This window comes from Hyperoodon ampullatus (genome assembly GCF_949752795.1).
Source record: "Hyperoodon ampullatus genome assembly, chromosome: 11".
Lineage (NCBI taxonomy): Eukaryota > Metazoa > Chordata > Mammalia > Artiodactyla > Ziphiidae > Hyperoodon > Hyperoodon ampullatus.
The window spans coordinates 54,855,066-54,873,776 of record NC_136924.1 but is presented as its reverse complement, the minus strand read 5'-3'; the positions used below and the strand labels follow the sequence as shown (position 1 = coordinate 54,873,776).

Genomic DNA, 18,711 nt, shown 5'->3' with positions numbered 1-18,711 from the left:
TCATGGACCAGAGAGATGCTTAAGAGGACAAGGCCTAAGAAGTGATCCAAAATATGGTGACTGTGAGCTCACTGATGACTTTTGAGGGAGGAAAATCCAGAGATACCCAAGGCCTGAGTAGGCAGTGAGGGCTTAAATCATGCGGAAGGGGATTGGTAGGGTCACCTGAAATAACTTAAAAAGTCTTTTAAAAACTGAAGTCCTGGGACTTCCTTGGTGGCACAGTGGTTAAGAATCCACCTGTCAATGCAGGGGACACGGGTTCGAGCCCTGGCCCGGGAAGATCCCATATGCTGTGGAGCAACTAAGCCCACGCACCACAACTACTGAGCCTGCGTGCCACAGCTACTGAGCCCATGTGCCACAACTACTGAAGCCCACAAGAGAAGCCACCTCAATGAAGAGCAGCCCCTGCTGGGCGCAGCTAGAGAAAGTCCGTGCGCAGCAACGAAGACCCAATGCAGCCAAAAAAAAAAAAAAAAAAAAAAAAAATTTCTAAAAACAAACAAACGGAAGTCCTTGCACAAACATAAAATGGGTGTATGTAGCTGACCTTTTGACAAGTTTGTTGATGAAAGGAGAAAGGAAATGGTAATGTCAGAGGAAAAGATCAGGGATTCACCCCATCCTTACAGTGAAATAGCCTGTGCTCTTTTCAGTTACCTTAAGGACAGGGTGATGGGACAACACCCTTCCTCCTTTTGGGTATATGACCTCCAGAAAATCAAGCTGAAGGGCTGGATATGGGAGAGGGATGCGACCTTTGGCAGCTGCTGGGTTGTGGTGGGCCAGCCAGACACTGCCAGGATAGGTGTGGAGACACATCTTTTTTTTTGTGTGTGTGTGGTACGCGGGCCTCTCCCGTTGCTGAGCACAGTCTCCGGACGCGCAGGCTCAGCGGCCATGGCTCACGGGCCCAGCCGCTCCGCGGCATGTGAGATCTTCCCGGACCAGGGCACGAACCCGTGTCCCCTGCATCGGCAGGCGGACTCTCAACCACTGCACCACCAGGGAAGCCCGGACACATGCATCTTTAAGAGGAAAGACCAGAGCGCAAACTGGCTGGACTCAGGTAGTCCTGGGTTTGAATCTTGTCTCTGTCACCACCTAGCTAGATGACCTTGAGCAACTTACTTAACCTGAACACCCAGTTCCTCATCTGTAAAATGGAAACAATTATGCCTACCTTTCAAGGTGGTTTTGAGGATTACAGACAAGTGTCTGGAACACAGTAGGTAATCGTAAATGGGTGCCATTATGTGCCCAGCCCCTCGCTATGAGACCGAACGGCTAACGGACAGGTCAGAATCTCAAAGGGCAGGGAGAGCTCCCGCGGCCTCCTCCCTCCAGGAGGTGGGGACAAGGTGGAGGAAGGGCTGCGGGAGGAGGAGCTGGCGCGCGTCGCGACCCGCCCCGTCCCGTCCAGTCTGGCCTGGGCGCTGAAGGAACTGCGGTCCTAGCCGCTGCCGCCCAACAGCCTGTCCTGGGTGTCCCGTGCCCTGCCCCCATCCAGTCATGACCCTGCGCCCCTCACTTCTCCCGCTCCGTCTGCTGCTGCTGCTGCTGCTCAGTGGGGCGGTGTGCCGGGCTGAGGCTGGGCTCGAAACCGAAAGTCCCGTCCGGACCCTCCAAGTAGAGACCCTGGTGAGGAGGAGATAGTCCCGGGCGGGCTCTGTGGAGGTCGGGCCTCGTGAGGAGAATGCCGGGGTCTCAAGGAACCTGGGAGCGGGGAGGAGAGGCAGTGCGGGGACTGAATTGGGGGTGCTGAGTCTAAGGGCAAGAACGGGATCTTCGGAGGAGCCTCCGTGACTCCTGTAGCGCGATCATAGGTGGAGCCCCCGGAACCGTGTGATGAGCCTGCTGCCTTTGGAGACACGCTTCACATACACTACTCGGTGAGGGGCCTGGGGGGCCGGGGCGGGGCCTGGGTGGGCGGCGCCCTGCAGCAACACGTCAGCTTTAGCTCGGACACGTGGCAAGCGGTTCGCGAGTCACTCCGGCTCTGGGGGTCCTCCAGCACGTGGCCGGGGGAGGGGCGCTCCTCTTCCCTACCCTTTTTACCTCCCTGCTTTTCCGCCAGTTCCTCCCGGGCCCTGAGAAGTGAAGGGTGGAGGGATCTCCGAGAAGCGCCAGCCCTTTCTGCCCCGAGGGGAATGCTAGGCAGCAGTCGCAAGGGGGTTGCCGACCGAGGCCCAGGTGTGTGCGCGCCCTGCTGGGAGGCAGAGGTACTAGGTGTGTGCTCTAGAAGCTCTTTCCACACCCCCCACCCCCCAGGGCAGCTTGGTAGATGGACGCATCTTTGACACTTCTCTGACCAGAGATCCTCTGGTTATAGAACTTGGCCAAAAGCAGGTGATACCAGGTATGTGAGCCGTACCTCCCATTCCACTTCTTCCCAACCTAAGCCCTTGCTTAGCTTCTTCAACTCCTAAGCTACAGTGGAAATGTCCCCTGGAATAAGACCCCAGGGCTCTACCAGCCACCTCCTGAGGTTCAAGCCCCGCTTCTAGAACTCCTCTTGCCCCATACCACATTGGAAGCCAGAGATTCCAGCAGTGGGGAGCTCAACTGAGGGTCCATGGGGAGCCTTTGAGCCTCCTCTCCTGGGATTTGGGGAATGTAGGTAGTTTCCTATTCAGTTGTGTCTTCTTCCTCAAGGTCTGGAGCAGAGCCTTCTAGACATGTGTGTGGGGTGAGTATCTGGGCAGGTGGGCTTGGGTACCCCCTCTGCATGGCTCTGCTATCCCTGCTCCTAGAGGAGGCAGGAGAATGGGCCTTGGCTTCACACTGGGCAGGTCAAGGTCACTGGGCACTGAGGCTTTGGATGAAGTCTCAGGCTTTCTGGCTGTGGATTTTGTTGGTGGAGTTGAGACATGTGGGGGGATGGACGCCTTGGCTGGTCAACCTGTTTGGTGCTCAGGTGGGAAAGTTCACGTTTTGAGTGTGAATATCCAGAGGGTTTTGTTGGTGGGGCTTCAGATGGTCTGAGGTGGCTGGTCCACCTCTTCCCACCTCTGGCTATGACTAACATTCCTTCCCTCAGAGAGAAGCGAAGGGTAATCATTCCTTCTCACTTGGCCTATGGAAAACGGGGATTTCCGCCATCTATCCCAGGTAATCTGACTAGGCCTCTCTCTGTGGCTATCAAAATACCCAGGCCCGGGGACTTCCCTGGCAGTCCAGTGGTTAAGACTCTATGCTTCCAATGCAGGGGGCGCAGGTTGGATCCATGATTTGGGAACTAAGATCCCACATGCTGTACTGTGTAGCAAAAACAAACAAAAAAACCCAGTCTTTAAGAGCTACATACAAGGAGCTATGCACTTTGTCTGGAGATTGAGAAAGTCTAAATCCAGTTGGCTGAAAGGTACAGGAGTGGCTGAGGCTTCCTTCTGCAGGGCCACCTTCTTCCTCCTCAGATCACCAGCAGGGACTAGGAACGTATAACCTGTTAAAGCCACTGGCTTGTCCTCTGGCAGACAGCAACTTTTTAGGGAGGAGACACCTGCTTGAGCCACATGAGTCTGCTGCCTGTGCCACCTCTCCGAGAACTCTGGACTTCTTTCCTGCCCTTTTCCTACAACTCCAAACTGTTGGTTGTGCAGTTGGCATGGCTTCTCACCACATCTCCACCATTCTTTTCAGCCTCCACCAGGAAAGAGATAGTAAAAATGATCACAGTCAAGTAATTCAAAACAAAATAAAACAAAAAACAACTTTTAAAACCCAAGCCTGGGACTTCCCTGGTGGTGCAGTGGTTAAGAATCCTCTCTCCAATGCAGGGGACTCGGGTTTGATCCCTGGTCAGGGAACTAGATCCCACATGCATGCTGCAACTAAGACCTGGTGCAACCAAGATAAATTAAATAAATAAAAATTAAAAATAAATAAGTTAAAAAAAAAAAGCCAAACCTACCCCCTAACTTTAAAAGCCCTCACAGGTCACTGCTGATACCTATTTTTGAAGGCCTGAGACTGGACAGATTTCCCAAGATGCATATCTCTTGCTTTTGGTTATAAGAAATGTTCTATTAGCGAAAATGACTTGTACTTCAGAGTATTGGGATAAAAGTTCTTATCTGAGTTCCAGCTTAGACAGAGACCCATAGAGAGGGTCAGGGGACTAAAGAGAAATTATTTTACCCAAAGTTCTGTTACCTCCTCATTTCCAGTGCTGCTTGTTTGCATTTCTCCCCCAACTCATTCCTGTCCATTCCTCCACTCCGCGGGCCTCTCACTGTTGTGGCCTCTCCCGTTGCGGAGCACAGGCTCTGGACATGCAGGCTCAGCGGCCATGGCTCACGGGCCCAGCCGCTCCGCAGCATGTGGGATCTTCCCAGACCGGGGCACGAACCCGTGTCCCCTGCATCGGCAGGTGGACTCTCAACCACTGCGCCACCAGGGAAGCCCCACTCCTTACTTCTTAAACCACATCCTTCTTCCTCTCTAGCCCTTATGTTGAAACACCTATTTTTTTTTTTTTAACAATCACATTGAGGTGTGCTTATTGGTTGGTGAAATTTTAAAAAGTCTAGTTTAAATCCAATTAATTTCAGTCCTGCAAAGATATATGGCTGTTTAGAAATGGAATACAGTTAGTACAGAGGTCTCTAACTTACAAATGGACTTTACAAGTACTTTTCACAGAAAGTTTTCCTATCCTGGCAAAGACCTGTCAGTGAATACAAGCCACACTTGTATATTTGAGGTAAACGTGACTATAACTAGATAGCTCATAACCCTCCTCTGCTTCTGCCTTTGTAAGAGAACTCAGCCCCACATTTAAATCTTGCCAGCTTTACAGTTGGTGCTGTGGTTGTGGTCTGCCCTCCCCCCTTTCATTCAGATTTGAGTCCTGGGTAACGTGCACAGGGATTCTAACCTTCACCTCCTCTCTGCCTCCAGCGGATGCAGAGCTGCATTTTGACGTGGAGCTCATTGCACTGATCCGAGCCAACTACTGGCAAAAGCTGGTGAAGGGCATTTTGCCTCTGGTAGGCATGGCCATGGTGCCAACCCTCCTGGGCCTCATTGGGTATCACCTATACAAAAAGGCCAGCAGACCTAAAGTCTCCAAAAAGAAGCTCAAGGAAGAGAAACGAAACAAGAGCAAAAAGAAATAAACAATAATTTTTTTAAATCTTTGCATTTTTCACCCGATACTTTCTGCTGCTACCTTTGTAAGTGGGAAAAAGGTAAAGGGCTGGGGAGAAAGGGCATTCTTAGTTGGGTCTTGCCTGGCATGGGGGAGGTTGGAGGCTTTGGATCTCTTCTCCTGGCCCTCCTCTTCCTGTCCTAACTTACCCCAAGGACCATAGGATCTCTGGGTCCCGAAGGTATGTGTTTTGGCTCCCATGGTGTCCTGACTGAGGAGCAATCCATCACTGAGAAGTAAGCCTCTGGGTAGTTGCCTAGCTATTCTCTTTACCCCCTAGGGCCGCTGTATTCCTAGTGTCCTCCAAGTAGACTGTTCTATCCAACATGGCAAAGATACAAGGAGCTCATAAACTCCATGGAGATTTTTAATAGCAAAGTCCTCAGGTCTCTCAAAACATTCTCTGGGGGTTGAAAAGAGATTTTCTCCTTGTATCACAGGATGTGGGAGATCACATGGGCTGCTTCAATGACGTTGTAAGTGGCTGGAGGTTTTTGGTCACCTGGCTGGGCTGTAGGCGTGGATGGGGGCTGGGGTAAGTTGCTGCGATGATTGACGATGAAGCGTGGGCTGAGCTGGCTCAGCACTTCATCACTCACTGAGATGCCATCCAAGTACTGCTTGAGCATCTCCCGCAGCTTCTCATTGATTTCTAACAACTGGGCACGTCTGTGTTGAAGGCTCAGTTGCTCCAGTTTCACTTTGTTGTACCTTTTCCAGAAATTCTCCATCCCTATGTAGTCCATTATCACCTGGGAATTGAATTAAAGGGAGAAGGGGTGTGGTAGCACCCGTTAGCAAGTGCAGCCCCAGCCTTGGGCGGTGGCCTCCGGGCCGTAGGAAGCTTACCTTTCCAAGCTCCTCATTAAACCCCTCTGGGTCAATCTTCTCTATGTCCTCCTGCTCCTCAGGAGTCAATACCGACGAATAAAAAGGCAGCACTTTTTCTTCCTCTGTTTCAAATTTCCTACATATTTCAGCAAGTTTAAGGACCTTTTCACCCTATTGGAAGCAAGAAGAGACCTTTCATTAGGAAAGGGGGTGGGGAGGGGAAATAGTGGATTTGGTTCCCCTGCTTCAATCCAGGGGAGCTACTCATCCAAATGGGAGACAAAAGTAATAAATACATCCAACAGAGAGAGCTATGTGCCAAGCACTATTCCAAGGATTTTATACTCTTCTAAAATTCATTCATCATGAACTAATTTCACTTAAAATGTGAGAGGAGAGGGAACATGGAATACAATAGGCATTCCAAGTGTGCACTCAGGCAGGAAGCAGGGGGAAGCCCTCTATGTCTCCCCAGCCCCTTTCGCTTCGCAGGGAGCCGTGTTCCTTGGTTTTGTTCTGGCTGCCCTCTCCCCTTTGTTACCTTGTCGACAATCTTCCTCAGGGCCTTGAGGGTGGCATTACTTTCCAGGGTGAGTTTGACTAAGTTCTCCTGTGATATCCCCCGGGCCTGAGTCCTTTGGGCCTTAAGTTTTCGCAGTTGTACAAGGACCAACTCCTTGTCATCACGAATGTCCTGGTTCTGTTCTTCACTCTCGCGGCCGTGCACCACGATCTTGCCTTTTAAAATAATTATGGAATCCTAGAGGAACAGGGTAAGTCAGAGGAAACACTTGACTAGGTGAGGGTCTTCAGTGAGCAGGTAAAAGGACTGTCTGGGGACTGATACCAGAGCATACCATCTTTCCCCAGCCAGTGATGAGGCCCAGTAGAAACTGGGGAAAGAAGAACAGGGGATAATGGAACAGTTAAAGCAGTGAGTCTTTCAGTTGGGCTGCACTAACCTGTAGTCTCCGTATTTTTTTCATCTGTGCTTCAATCTCTTTGGAGCTCTTCTCGTCCTTTACCTTTAGAGTCTCGAAGGCGATCTTTCGATCCTCTGTGGCATCAGTGTAATTCTTGAGTGCATCCTGGAACCTTCTCCACAGATCTTCTACTATATGCTCATGTTGCAGTCTTAGAAAGTGCTTCTCTTCTAAATTCTGGGAAGTGGCCCCAAAATAGCCAGTGCTTGGAATTACCCTATTAGCACCCTTTCACTTCCACCAGCAACCTCCTCCTCTTGAACTGTTTGTAGCACAGCATGGTGCAGAGGTTGCCAGTGAAAATGCCTACAAACCAGGCAGATGATATAAATAAGCGCTGTGGGCTAGATGGGGCCTGTGGCGAACCAGAGAGGAAATGCTCCATTGATGTGTGTTTGGGGGGGTGGGAGCACAGCTGCTCAGCTTCACATGAATGTCTCCATTTGGAATGTGGCCCAGTGTTACCAAATCTTTACATTTTTCAAGGGAAGCTGAAAAATTTGATTTTTATGTGAAATCTTCCAATTTTTAAATGTAGAAAGCTTATAAAAATTTTTAATGAAACATTATGAAGCAAAATAAAAACAAAGCGGGGGCTTCCCTGGTGGTGCAGTGGTTAAGACTCCACCTGCCAATGCAGGGGACACGGGTTCGAGCCCTGGTCCGGGAGGATCCCACATGCCGTGGAGCAACTACGCCCGTGCGCCACAACTACTGAGCCTGCGCTCTAGAGCCCACAAGCCACAACTACTGAGCCCGCATGCCACAACTACTGAAGCCCGCATGCCTAGAGCCCATGCTCCACAACCAGAGAAGCCAACGTGATGAGAAGCCCACGCACCACAACGAAGAGTAGCCCCTGCTCACCGCAACTAGAGAAAGCCTGCGCACAGCAATGAAGACCCAACGCAGCCAAAAAGAAGCAAAGGGCCCCACCCCCCAAATCCAGGTCTGCAGGTTGGCTAAGTCTGCAGCCTCCAGGGTGGTGGAAGCTCTTGGGGCCAAGGGACAGGAGAACTAGACTCTCCCCCTGGCTCTACCACAGACCAGCAGCATGACTTTGGCAGGTCATTTCACTTCTTTGGGCCTTAATTTCTTCATCTACAAATCACAGGGGTGAAGCCAGAGGATCTCCTTGGTGTGCGTTAGCTCTAAAATGCACTTCCTTGACATTTCAGAATGGTTCTCCCTCCCCACCAATTTTCACAAAATTACAAAAAGCAGTAGGGGTACCTACAGCGGCAACAGGCATTTTATTGGCTATGTTGGTTAAAGGGATCTCTTCTAGCTCTAATAGCCTTGGGCGATTTTCTCTCACTTTCTCCCAGTTCCTGCCCTTCTGCTCTCCCTCTGTACCTTGTTTTTGAGATCGTCCCACATGCTCTGGAACTCCAGCTTGCTTTCGTACTCAGAATCTATGCAGTTCTGCTCCATGGCCATGAAGACATCTTGTAGGTAGTGAATCTCTTTTTCATGTTGGTCAATAATTGTCTTCCTATAGGAGATAAGATACTGTCTCTGCTCTGAGGCATAAAGCATAGGGATCAATAATGACAATGCAAAGCAGTATATAATACAACTATATGAATGGTACAAACTCTTAGGTACTGAAGAAGAACAGAGGGAAGGCGGGTTCTATTCTTTTCAGGGTCAGAAAGAATGAATAAAATTATTTTGATTTGTGAATAGGTAATACATTCATATGATACAAAAATCAAAAGGTACAAAAGGTTGCAGTGAAAAGTCTCCTTCCCATCCCTGTCCCCCAGAGAGGTAGATGGGTAGGATTTTGATAGTTGAAAGTGGGTGGCTGCTTACAGCCAGCATCTTGACATAGGCTCTGGATACTCCCCTAGGCTCAACCCCCCCATATCTCCTCTTAGGTCCCCATACCTTTCTGTCTCAAACTCCTTGGTTAGGGCCTCCAGCTCCACGTTGTAACTTTCCTCTAGGAGGCTGAGCCGGCATCTCTGCAGGGCCAAGAGCCGGTCGATGTTGTGCAAGTGGCTGCGCAGTGCGTGGGCGTACTGCTCCTCAGCTTCTGACAGGTCCTTCACTAACGACTGGGTAGGAAACACAGAGTTACCATTTTGGCTGAGTGGCATCTATGTGAGAAAATAAAAATGTATTCGGCTAGCTAGTTCCTATTTCCCCTAGTCCCTAAATCCACTTCTTTGGCTCTGGGAGCTCTGGCTCTGCCACTTCTGAATGTGAGAAGCCAGTGCTGGTGAAGGGGCCATGTGGAAGCATTCATTCCAGTCGACAGCCCAGCTGAGCTCCCAGCGGATAGTCAGAATCAACTGCCAGTCCTCTTACACATCCAGCTCGGTCAAGCCTTCAGATGACTGCAGCCCCAAATGACATCTGACTGAAAACCGTATGAGAGATGTCAGGCAAGAACCTACCTCCCTGGTAAGCTAAGTCAACCTGCAGAACCACGAGAGAGAGTGAAATAAATTGTTGTCGTAGTCGCTAATTTAGGGTGGTTTGTGATGTAGCAATAAAAAACGAGAACATGTCCACTAGAAAAAAAAGGGACCGTGTGAGCATCAGTATGGATAAGAACTGCAATGGATCAAAACATATCAAATATGTTTGATTATGAGCTTATCAGGATACTTAAAAAAAATCAGTTACCATTAGAGGATGCCAGACAACCGATTCTTTTTTTTTTTAAACTGGTTTATAAAGGGAAGAGAAAGAGCATTTCTTATATAAACTATAGTGTATATAAGCATCTCTTATATAAAGTATACCTCTGGGTAACTGAATGGTAAATGATAGTATCTCTTTATAGAAGTATTCAAACTAATAAATGAAAAAATAATACTATTAGAAAATCAGCATTTTGCAACCCCCAATGAATTAATGGATAATCAACAGCGGCTAACATCACAAATGTGCCTCCTAATAGAAGAACACAACACCTGCAAGCTTCTAGATCGAATTACCAAGACACAGGAAATACCGAGGACAAAGTAACATGTTAAACTACAATACAGTATACTATGCAGTTGTTAAAGAAAAATGAGAAGCTCTTTATGGGCTAATGTTGAATAATCCCCAGGATATATTATTAAGTGAAAAAGGCAAGGGGCAGAACACTATGTAATACTACCATTTGTGTAAAAAAAAAAGGTTTACTCATGAAACTAAAATTATTGGGAGGGGCATTGGGTGGCTGAAAGGCACCAGTGGGAGGGAACTTTTCTCTATATAACTTTTTTATCTTTTGAATTTTGTGAGTGAACTACCTATTCAAAAAAGTAAAACAAATTAAGTGAATAAAGCAAAAAAGCATTTACCAAATGCCCACATGATCCACTCACTGTAAACTACCACATTGCTAGCTTTTACCTTATATGTTTGGTATGAAAAAGATCTGAAATAGGTGCTGATAATGGAAGACTATTCAGTCACTCAAGAAATGTTTACTAAACCTGCTATGTACCAGCACTGTGCTGGATGCCGAAGATTCGGAGATGAAAAGACATTCTCACTGCCCCCAAAGGAGCTTGAAGTCTTGCAGTAGGAAAAGTTATATAAGTAGAAAATTACAATAAATTCTGAAAAAACAAACAAACAAAAAACAGGTATAAAGTTCAGATTAAATTCCGATTTCGTAAATTCTGAAAAGAAATTACAGCATGGAAAATGCTATGAGGTTGATGATTTCCCAGTGACAATGGGATATAAAGGACTTACTGCCTACATCTGACTAAGAGCACTGAGGAGGGCTTCGTAGCAGAGATGTCATTTGTATCACTCTTGAAGGAGGAGTGAGAGTTTGCCAGGAAAACTGGGGAGATAGGGAATGGCATGTGCAAAGGCACAGGAAAGAGGGCTGGCTATGTGAAAGGTACAGGTAGAGGCCAGATCATAAAGGGCTTTGATGTTTGATGTTCCTTCCAAGGAGTTTTGATTTTTTCTGTAGAAGAGGGGAGCCACTGAGGAGATTTACACAGTGGAGTAACAGGATCAGATATTTGCTTTAGAAAGATAATCCTGGTGAGGACTTCCCTGGTGGCGCAGTGGTTAGGAATACACCTGGCAGTGCAGGGGACACGGGTTTGAGCCCTGGTCCGGGAAGATCCCACATGCCGCGGAGCAACTAAGCCTGTGCGCCACACCTACTGAGCCTGCGCTCTAAAGCCTGTGAGCCACAACTACTGAGCCCGTGTGCTACAACTACCGAAGCCCTCGCGCTACAACTACCAAAGCCCTCGTGCCCAGAGTCCGTGCTGCGCAACAAGAGAAGCCACCACAGTGAGAAGCCCGCGCACCGCAACAAAGAGTAGCCCCCGCTCGCCACAACTAGAGAAAGCCCACACACAGCAATGAAGACCCAACACAGCCCCAAATAAATAAATAAAATTTAATTTAAGAATAAAAAGATGATTGCAGTAGATAATGCCCGTCTCACCTACAGCAGGACAGTGGGGAAGAAGAGCAGGGTGTGACTTTGAAAAATATTTAAGCAGAAGATTTATACAAGACTTAGTAACAGAAGTTAGGAATGGAAGCAAAAGCTGGGATGATTCCCAGATTCCTGGGTTGGGTGATCTGGTGAATGGTACCAGCCACCCAAATAGAGAGTATGAGGAAGATCAGATGGTGGAGGATGGGAAATGGGTCTGGCTAGAGAAGGAGGAGCTCATGAGTTCAGTTTTGAGGACAGTGACACAGCCAGGAACAGATATCGAGGGATCCTGAATAAGGGATTTGGAACTCAAGAGAAAAAATCCCTTAGAAGAAAAGATGGTATATACTCAACTCAAGAACTTCCCAAAAATATAAGGTTGGCTGATTGAATTGCTTAGAGACACAGAACTGCTCTTACTGATGGAGATCTTCTCAACCTCATCCAGGGCCACTGAAGTTGAATCAAAGAGGCCAAACAGAATTTGGTTGAATAAAGCACTGGAGTGGGGATCAAGAAATCCGTGTGTAGTCACAGCTCTCTCACTGACTAGCTGTGTGACCTTGAGCAAACTGGTTCCTGCCTCTGGAACTGAGTCTTCTTATATTGAAATGAAGGTATAGGACTAAGTTCAAGTCATTGGGTGATGTCTACTGTGCCTTACAACTCTAATATAGTACTGGTTTGAGGCAGTAGATGACCAAGGAGAATGGCTCCTCTAACAGAGGGAGAAGGATGACGGCTCAATATTCTAGTTTTCATTTCATGTGTCTTGGGAGGGCTTTAAGATTAATTACTTCACTAGGCCCATTCTATTAAGAGATCAAGACAGTCATATTCAAGTGTTTCTTTGGGAAGAGAGCTTGCCTTGATGACACTGTCCTTGCAGTCCACCACTCGTTCAAACGTTTGGCTGAGGATCTCAATGTCCTTATGAAGCTCTCTGGTCTTGACTTCCCGAAGGACCGTCCTCCACTGTGTGTTAATCTTATTAAGGTTCAGAGCACTGTTGTGCTCCTCCTTGGCCAGCTTGTCCTGTGTGAAGGAATAAATAACCACCCCCTCCCAGAGGTCAGGGTTCAAAGCCCTGATACAGTACAACAAACAAGATCACACTTTTTCTTTTCTGAGGGACCAAAGCTCCTGATGGCTAACATTCAGGAGTTCCTGTGCTTGTTTTGGGAGGGTCTGAAGTAAGACAGGAGCAGCCCAATGGCATTTTAGGGAGGGCTAGGGTGAATTTCCTTCTGGCTGGAAGCATCAGAGCAGGATATTGTTTGTAATGACCCACCTCGAGGGAGAATATCACAATTTCAGACAGCTCAGACAGCTGATAGCACCTACTGTCCCAGTTCTGGGGCTCAGGAGTGATTGTCAAGCTCTACACCACCTTCCTCCCTCCATGCTTCACAGAGAACTGCCCCTTCCCCCAGAAAATATTGCTTGAGATCTAAGTATATCTGGGTCTTAAGATTTCCAGAGGAGCGGAGGCTAGCATGAAAATGAGGCTACCACAATGACAGGGTCAAGGCAACAGGACAAATGCAGGGGGTGTGTGGGGTTGGGCAGAGAGTTAATGCAAAAATCCATCACCTGCAAGAACTGGTTCAGGAGCCTCTCTTTCTTCTTGGCCATCTCCTCCTCTGCCAGCAACTTCTGCTGAAACAGAAGCAGCTGCTCCTCATCGGACAGGGGCATCTTGGCCTTTTTCCCTTTCTTAGACATAGCTGGATCTGGGCGAGGATCCTCCGTCTGCCAGGGCCAGCGCTAGAGGGGGTAGGAGGAAAATGTCCCCAGAAAGGTGACTTCTGGAACTGCCCCTGGAGGGTAGTTGGACCTTAGATCTCAGACCTCAGGCAAGAGATAGCCTGGGATAGCGGTGAGGCAAGGCTCCCAAACCAAAAGACGCATCTCCGTCTCCTAGCAACGGGGATCTCGCTAAGATGGCGCTGTAACGGATAGGAGAAGAGGTCTTGGCTCGGAGCGCCCTCTGCCCGTTGGAGGACCGCAGTCAGTTTTTTTTTTTTGTTTGTTTGTTTCTTTTCTTTTTTTTTTTTTTTTGCGGTACGCGGGCCTCTCACTGTTGTGGCCTCTCCCGTTGCGGAGCACAGGCTCTGGACATGCAGGCTCAGCGGCCATGGCTCACGGGCCCAGCCGCTCCGCAGCACGTGGGATCTTCCCGGACCGGAGCACGAACCCGTGTCCCCTGCATCGGCAGGTAGACTCTCAACCACTGCACCACCAGGGAAACCCTGCAGTCAGTTTTTGAGAGAGGGTCTTTTACTTCTCAAAATCCCTAGCTTCCTCAATGACCATTTAAAACTCTTTTTTGGATTATTTTTCACATAATGCATATTTTAAAATACAAGTAATAACAAATTTTGGAGATATATGGAGAAACAGGAACCCTCATACACTGGTGGTGGGGATGCAAAATGGTACAGCCACTTTGGAAAACAGTTTGGCAGTTTCTTAAAATGTTAAACATAAATTTACAGTGTGAACCAGCAATTTCACTTTCAGACATCAATCTAAGAGAAATGAGAGTGTATCCACATAAAGACTTGCACAGGAATATTCTTAGCAGCATTATTCATAATAGCCCAATTGGAAACAACCGAAATGTCCCAAAACAAGTGAGTGGTAAACAAAATATGCTCTTTCCACACAGTGGAATACTATTCAACAATAAAAAAGGAACAGACTATGCATGCATGCTACAATGTGGATAAACTGCAGAAACATGCTCAAAGTAGGTGGATGCAAGAGGCCACATATTGTAAGTTTCCATTTATGTGAACTACCCAGAAAAGGCAAAGCTATAAAGATGCAAAGTAAACTACAAATTGCTTGGAGGGGGGGACGGAGATTAACATTAAATGCACATGAGAGATCATATTGGGTTGATGAAAATGTTCTGAAACTGATTTATTTTGGACAACTTGATGAATTTGGGTTAAAAAAATCATTGCATTATATACTTGAAAAGGGCAAATTATGATATGCAAAATGTGCCTCAATAAAGTTGTTTTATTTTTTTTTATTTTTATTTATTTATTTATGGCTGTGTTGGGTCTTCGTTTCTGTGTAAGGGCTTTCTCCAGTTGTGGCAAGTGGGGGCCACTCCTCATCGCGGTGCGTGGGCCTCTCACTATCGCGGCCTCCCTTTTTGCTGAGCGCAGGCTCCAGATGCACAGGCTCAGTAACTCACGGGGCCAGCTGCTCCCTGGCATGTGGGATCTTCCCAGACCAGGGCTTGAACCCATGTGTCCTGCATTGGCAGGCGGATTCTCAACCACTGCACCACCAGGGAAGCCCCAATAAAGTTGTTTTAAATGTGAGATATAATGCCTGTATCAGAGTCCTCCAGAGAAACAGAACCAATATTTTAAATATATAATATTTAAAATATAAATATCAAATATAAATAGTTACAACATAAAAATATATATTTCCATCCATCTGATGTTTCAGTCTGAGTCCAAAGGCTAGAAACGACCAATGTCCCAACTCAAGCAGTCAGGCAGGAGGAGTTCCATCTTACTCAGCCCTTTTATTCTGTTCAGGCCTTCAGCTGATTGGATAAGACCCACCCACATAAGGGAGAGCAATCTGCTTTACTCAGTCTACTGATTAAAATGCTAATCTCATCAAGAAATACCCTCACAGACATACCCAGAATAATGTTTGACCAAATATCTGGACATGCTGTGGCTCAGTCAAGCTGGCACATAAAATTTACCATCACAAGTCCACCGCTCATCAATACACATCTTCTTAAACCATACCTAATCTCCAAATAAAGACAATAACCAGGTCATAGTACTTAAATATTATAAAATAAAGTCAATACATTTTATGTTACATGATAAGGAATAAAGAGGGGAAAAACAAAGATATTTTACTTTTATACACACACAAACATATTCATAACAAGACAAGAAGGAAATATAACTATTACAGTCCTGTAATTACAGAAATTACATTTCTGTAACTGGTCATCTTGCTGTACTGGAAATTTATAACTACCTTCTTCTACTATTCATTCTGCATTCTTTTTGCCTTCAGCAAGCACCTCAGCTGGTCATGGTTCTTTACCTGGTGGGGTGACCCAAACTCTCATTCCTGAAAGGTCTGGGCCATTAGTAGTCCTGCCTGGATTGCCACTATTGCTGGTACTGTAACCAAGTCTTCAAAAGGCCATTCCACCATTCTATCAAACCAGCTGCTTCAGGATGGCAGAAAACATGGTAAGACCAGTGAATTCCATGAGCCTGGGCCCATTGCCACACTTCATTTGCTGAGAACTAATTTCCACGATCAGAAGCCATGCTCTGTGGAATACCATGATAGTGGATAAGGCATTCGTAAATCCACAGATGGTAATTTGGGCAGAAGACTTGCATTCAGAGAAGACAAATGTGTATCCAGAGTAAATATCTATTCCATTAAGAACAAGACATTGCCCTTTCCAGGATGGAAGTGGTCCAGTATAATCAACTTGTTCACCCAGGGGGATGGTACCATGCAGGGGGCCCAGTGTCGGTCTCTGCTGCTGCCAGATTGAGCCCTCAGTGATTGCCTTAGCCAGGTTGGCCTTGGTGAGTGAACGCTCACGTAGCTGAGTCCATGCATAACCTCTGTCCTGGCCAAATGGCTGCTTTGTTCATGGGCCCATTGTGCAATGACAAGGGTGGCTGGGAAAAAAGATTGACGGTATTCACATAACAGGTCATCCTATCCACTTGATTATTAAGATCCTCCTCTGCTGAGGTCACTCTTTGTGAGTTTTTTCTCGGAACACAAATATCTTCACGTTTTTTGCCCATTCAGAGAGTTTTATCACATACCTCTTCCCCAAATTTCCGTGTCACAAATTTTCCAATCATGTTCCTTCCAAATCCCTGACAATTCAGCCAAGCCATTGGCCACAGCCCAGGGGCTAATATATCAATATAATCACATGTCTGGTCATTTCTTCTTTCAAACAAAGTGAACAACCAGGTGCACTGCTCGATGTTCTGCCCCCTGGGACCATTCCCCTTCACAATGTCCTTCAGGATGTCCCCAAAAGGGTCAGTAGTATTGCAGCTGTTCCCTTGTGGGTGGTGCCTGTGTATTGTGCAGAACCAACTGCAAACCAGGCCTGAGTCTTCTCTTCTTCCATTACCTGATCATAGGGAACTTCCTCTGAGGCCATGGCTGCAGGCTGGAAGAGAAGTTTGTGGGAGGCCATGAGAATTTGAACCATTTCTTTATGTAACTTACTTGTGCCTTCAGGGACTAGTTAGGCCTGATCTCTTATATACCACTTTAATTTGATGATGGAGTGCAGCTTTGCACACCCAACTTTATGGCTTGACGGGCAGCTCAGGTCACATAGTAATTTGGTGGTCCATTCGGAGCATTCGGTCTCTGCTAAGACCCAGTAGCAGGCCAAGAGCTGTTTCTCAAAAGAGGAGTAGTTATCTGTGGAGGACTGCAGGACTTTGCTCCAAAGCCCTTAGGGCCTGTGCAGCGATTCACCTATTGGCGTTCCCAAAGGCTCCAAACAGCATCCCTGTATGCCACTGCCACTTCAAGCACCATTGGATCTACTGGATTGTGTGGCCCCCGCGGCAGAGCAGCTTGCACAGCAGCTTGACCTGTTGCAGAGCCTTCTTTTGTTCTGGCCCCCCTCAAAGTTGGCAGCTTTTCAGGTCATTTGGTGAATGGGCCAGAGTAACACACCCAAATGAGGAATATGTTGCCTCCAAAATCCAAAGAGGCCCGATAAGGTGTTGTGCCTCTCTTTTGGTTGTGGAAGGGGCCAGATGCCACAACTGATCCTTCACTATAGAAGGGATATCTTGATGTGCCCCACACCATTGGACCCTTGAAATTTCCCTGAGCTGGGAAGGCCTCGAACTTTAGCCAGATTTATTTCCCATCCTCTGACACACATGTGTTTCACCAATAAAAACCAATGTCTGCAGTAGTTGCTATTTCTTGCTCACTAGGTCCAATCTACATAATGTCACCAATGTAATGGGCAAGTTTGACATCTTGTGGATCAGAAGGGTGTCAAGCAGAACATCATATGTTGATGACCAGTGTCAGGGGAGGACTCCAACTACATGGAGGAAGAGCTAAGGTCATCAGAGTGCTGTCTGGCCACCAGGAATAGAAGTCTAAACACTTCTGCCCACTGCAGCTTGGTATCAGAGTTGCCAAGGAAAACAATGTAGTCAAGCACTGGATGGAAGAGTGCTTTACTCACATAGAGAAGAGACAGAGCAAGATCAACTTCAATAGTGGGTGTTGGTCCCTGAAGGCCAGTGGGTCCCTCCTGGAAGCAGATGCTGGGCGATTGGCCTACATGCACCCTCTCTGGTGCCAACTAAAAGGATCCCTCCCCCTCCCCCATAGAATATGAAATAGCTGGGGGCATGCCTGAGGACCACTGATGCATTTGCTCTATGCAATGTTCTATGCATTGCATAGAACAAAGGAGTACACATTGAGCATGAAAGAGAGAGAGAGATTCCCACACAATGGGCACAGGCTGTGTAGGCACTTTACCTCTTGGTAAGAAAGTGTTCCAACCCCAAGGTCCATTCTTATGTTGCTGAGTGGGGGATGAAATATTGTGAGCATGAGACTGGCTTTTTCAACAAAAGGTGATCGAGATCCCTGTGAACTAAATGATGACATAGGGCTGCAGAGGTGATATACCCCTGAGGTACAACCGTGAAGGTGCATTGCTGGCCTTGCCAGCTAAAAGCAAACTGCTTCTGGTGGTCCTTATTGGCAAGGATGGAGAAAAAGGCACTTCCCAGATCAATCGCTGCATATCAGGTAGCAAGGGGTGTGTTAATTTGGTCAAGCAATGAAACCACATCTGGCAATTGGAGTCACCACCTGGTTAAGCTTACGATAATCCACTCTCATCCTCCAAGATCCATCTGTCTTCTGCACAGGCCAGATGGGTGAGTTGAATTGTGATGTGGTGGAAATCATCACTGCTGCATCTTTCAAGAACTTAAGGATGGTAGTAATCTGTGTAATCCCTTAAGGAATGTGACATTGCTTTTGCTTTACTATCTTCCTAGGTAGAGGCAGTTCTAGTGGCTTCCACTTGGCCTTTCTCACCATAATAGCCCTCACTCCACAAGTCAGGGAACTAATGTCGGTATTCTGGCAGCTGCTGAGTATATTTCAATAATGCATTGCAGAACTGGGAAAATACCCCTCGGGTGGGTTCAGGGACTCACTAGCCCACTGTGAGATAGACCTGATTGATCATCTGATGATCTCCGGAAGCCCCTACTCTGATTGGTGGA

At 47.2% G+C, this 18,711-nt stretch overlaps 2 protein-coding genes across 2 annotated transcripts; one reads left to right on the top strand and one right to left on the bottom strand.

The window, feature by feature from the left end:
- Positions 1–1,515: 1,515 nt before the first annotated feature.
- On the top strand, positions 1,516–5,144 carry FKBP11 (FKBP prolyl isomerase 11; the record flags this gene model as incomplete). Its single annotated transcript, XM_079714109.1, has 6 exons — positions 1,516–1,644; positions 1,830–1,895; positions 2,275–2,362; positions 2,659–2,692; positions 3,044–3,114; positions 4,906–5,144. 6 exons carry the CDS (start codon positions 1,516–1,518, stop codon positions 5,121–5,123), a joined length of 606 nt encoding a protein of 201 aa, XP_079570235.1. The 3' UTR covers positions 5,124–5,144.
- A 406-nt stretch (positions 5,145–5,550) lies between these two features.
- Positions 5,551–13,114, bottom strand: DRC2 (dynein regulatory complex subunit 2; the record flags this gene model as incomplete). Its single annotated transcript, XM_079714096.1, has 8 exons — positions 5,551–5,907; positions 6,005–6,157; positions 6,528–6,746; positions 6,949–7,146; positions 8,326–8,464; positions 8,863–9,032; positions 12,257–12,424; positions 12,983–13,114. The coding sequence occupies 8 exons, from the start codon at positions 13,112–13,114 to the stop codon at positions 5,590–5,592; spliced, it is 1,497 nt and encodes a 498-aa protein (XP_079570222.1). The 3' UTR covers positions 5,551–5,589.
- Positions 13,115–18,711: the final 5,597 nt, after the last annotated feature.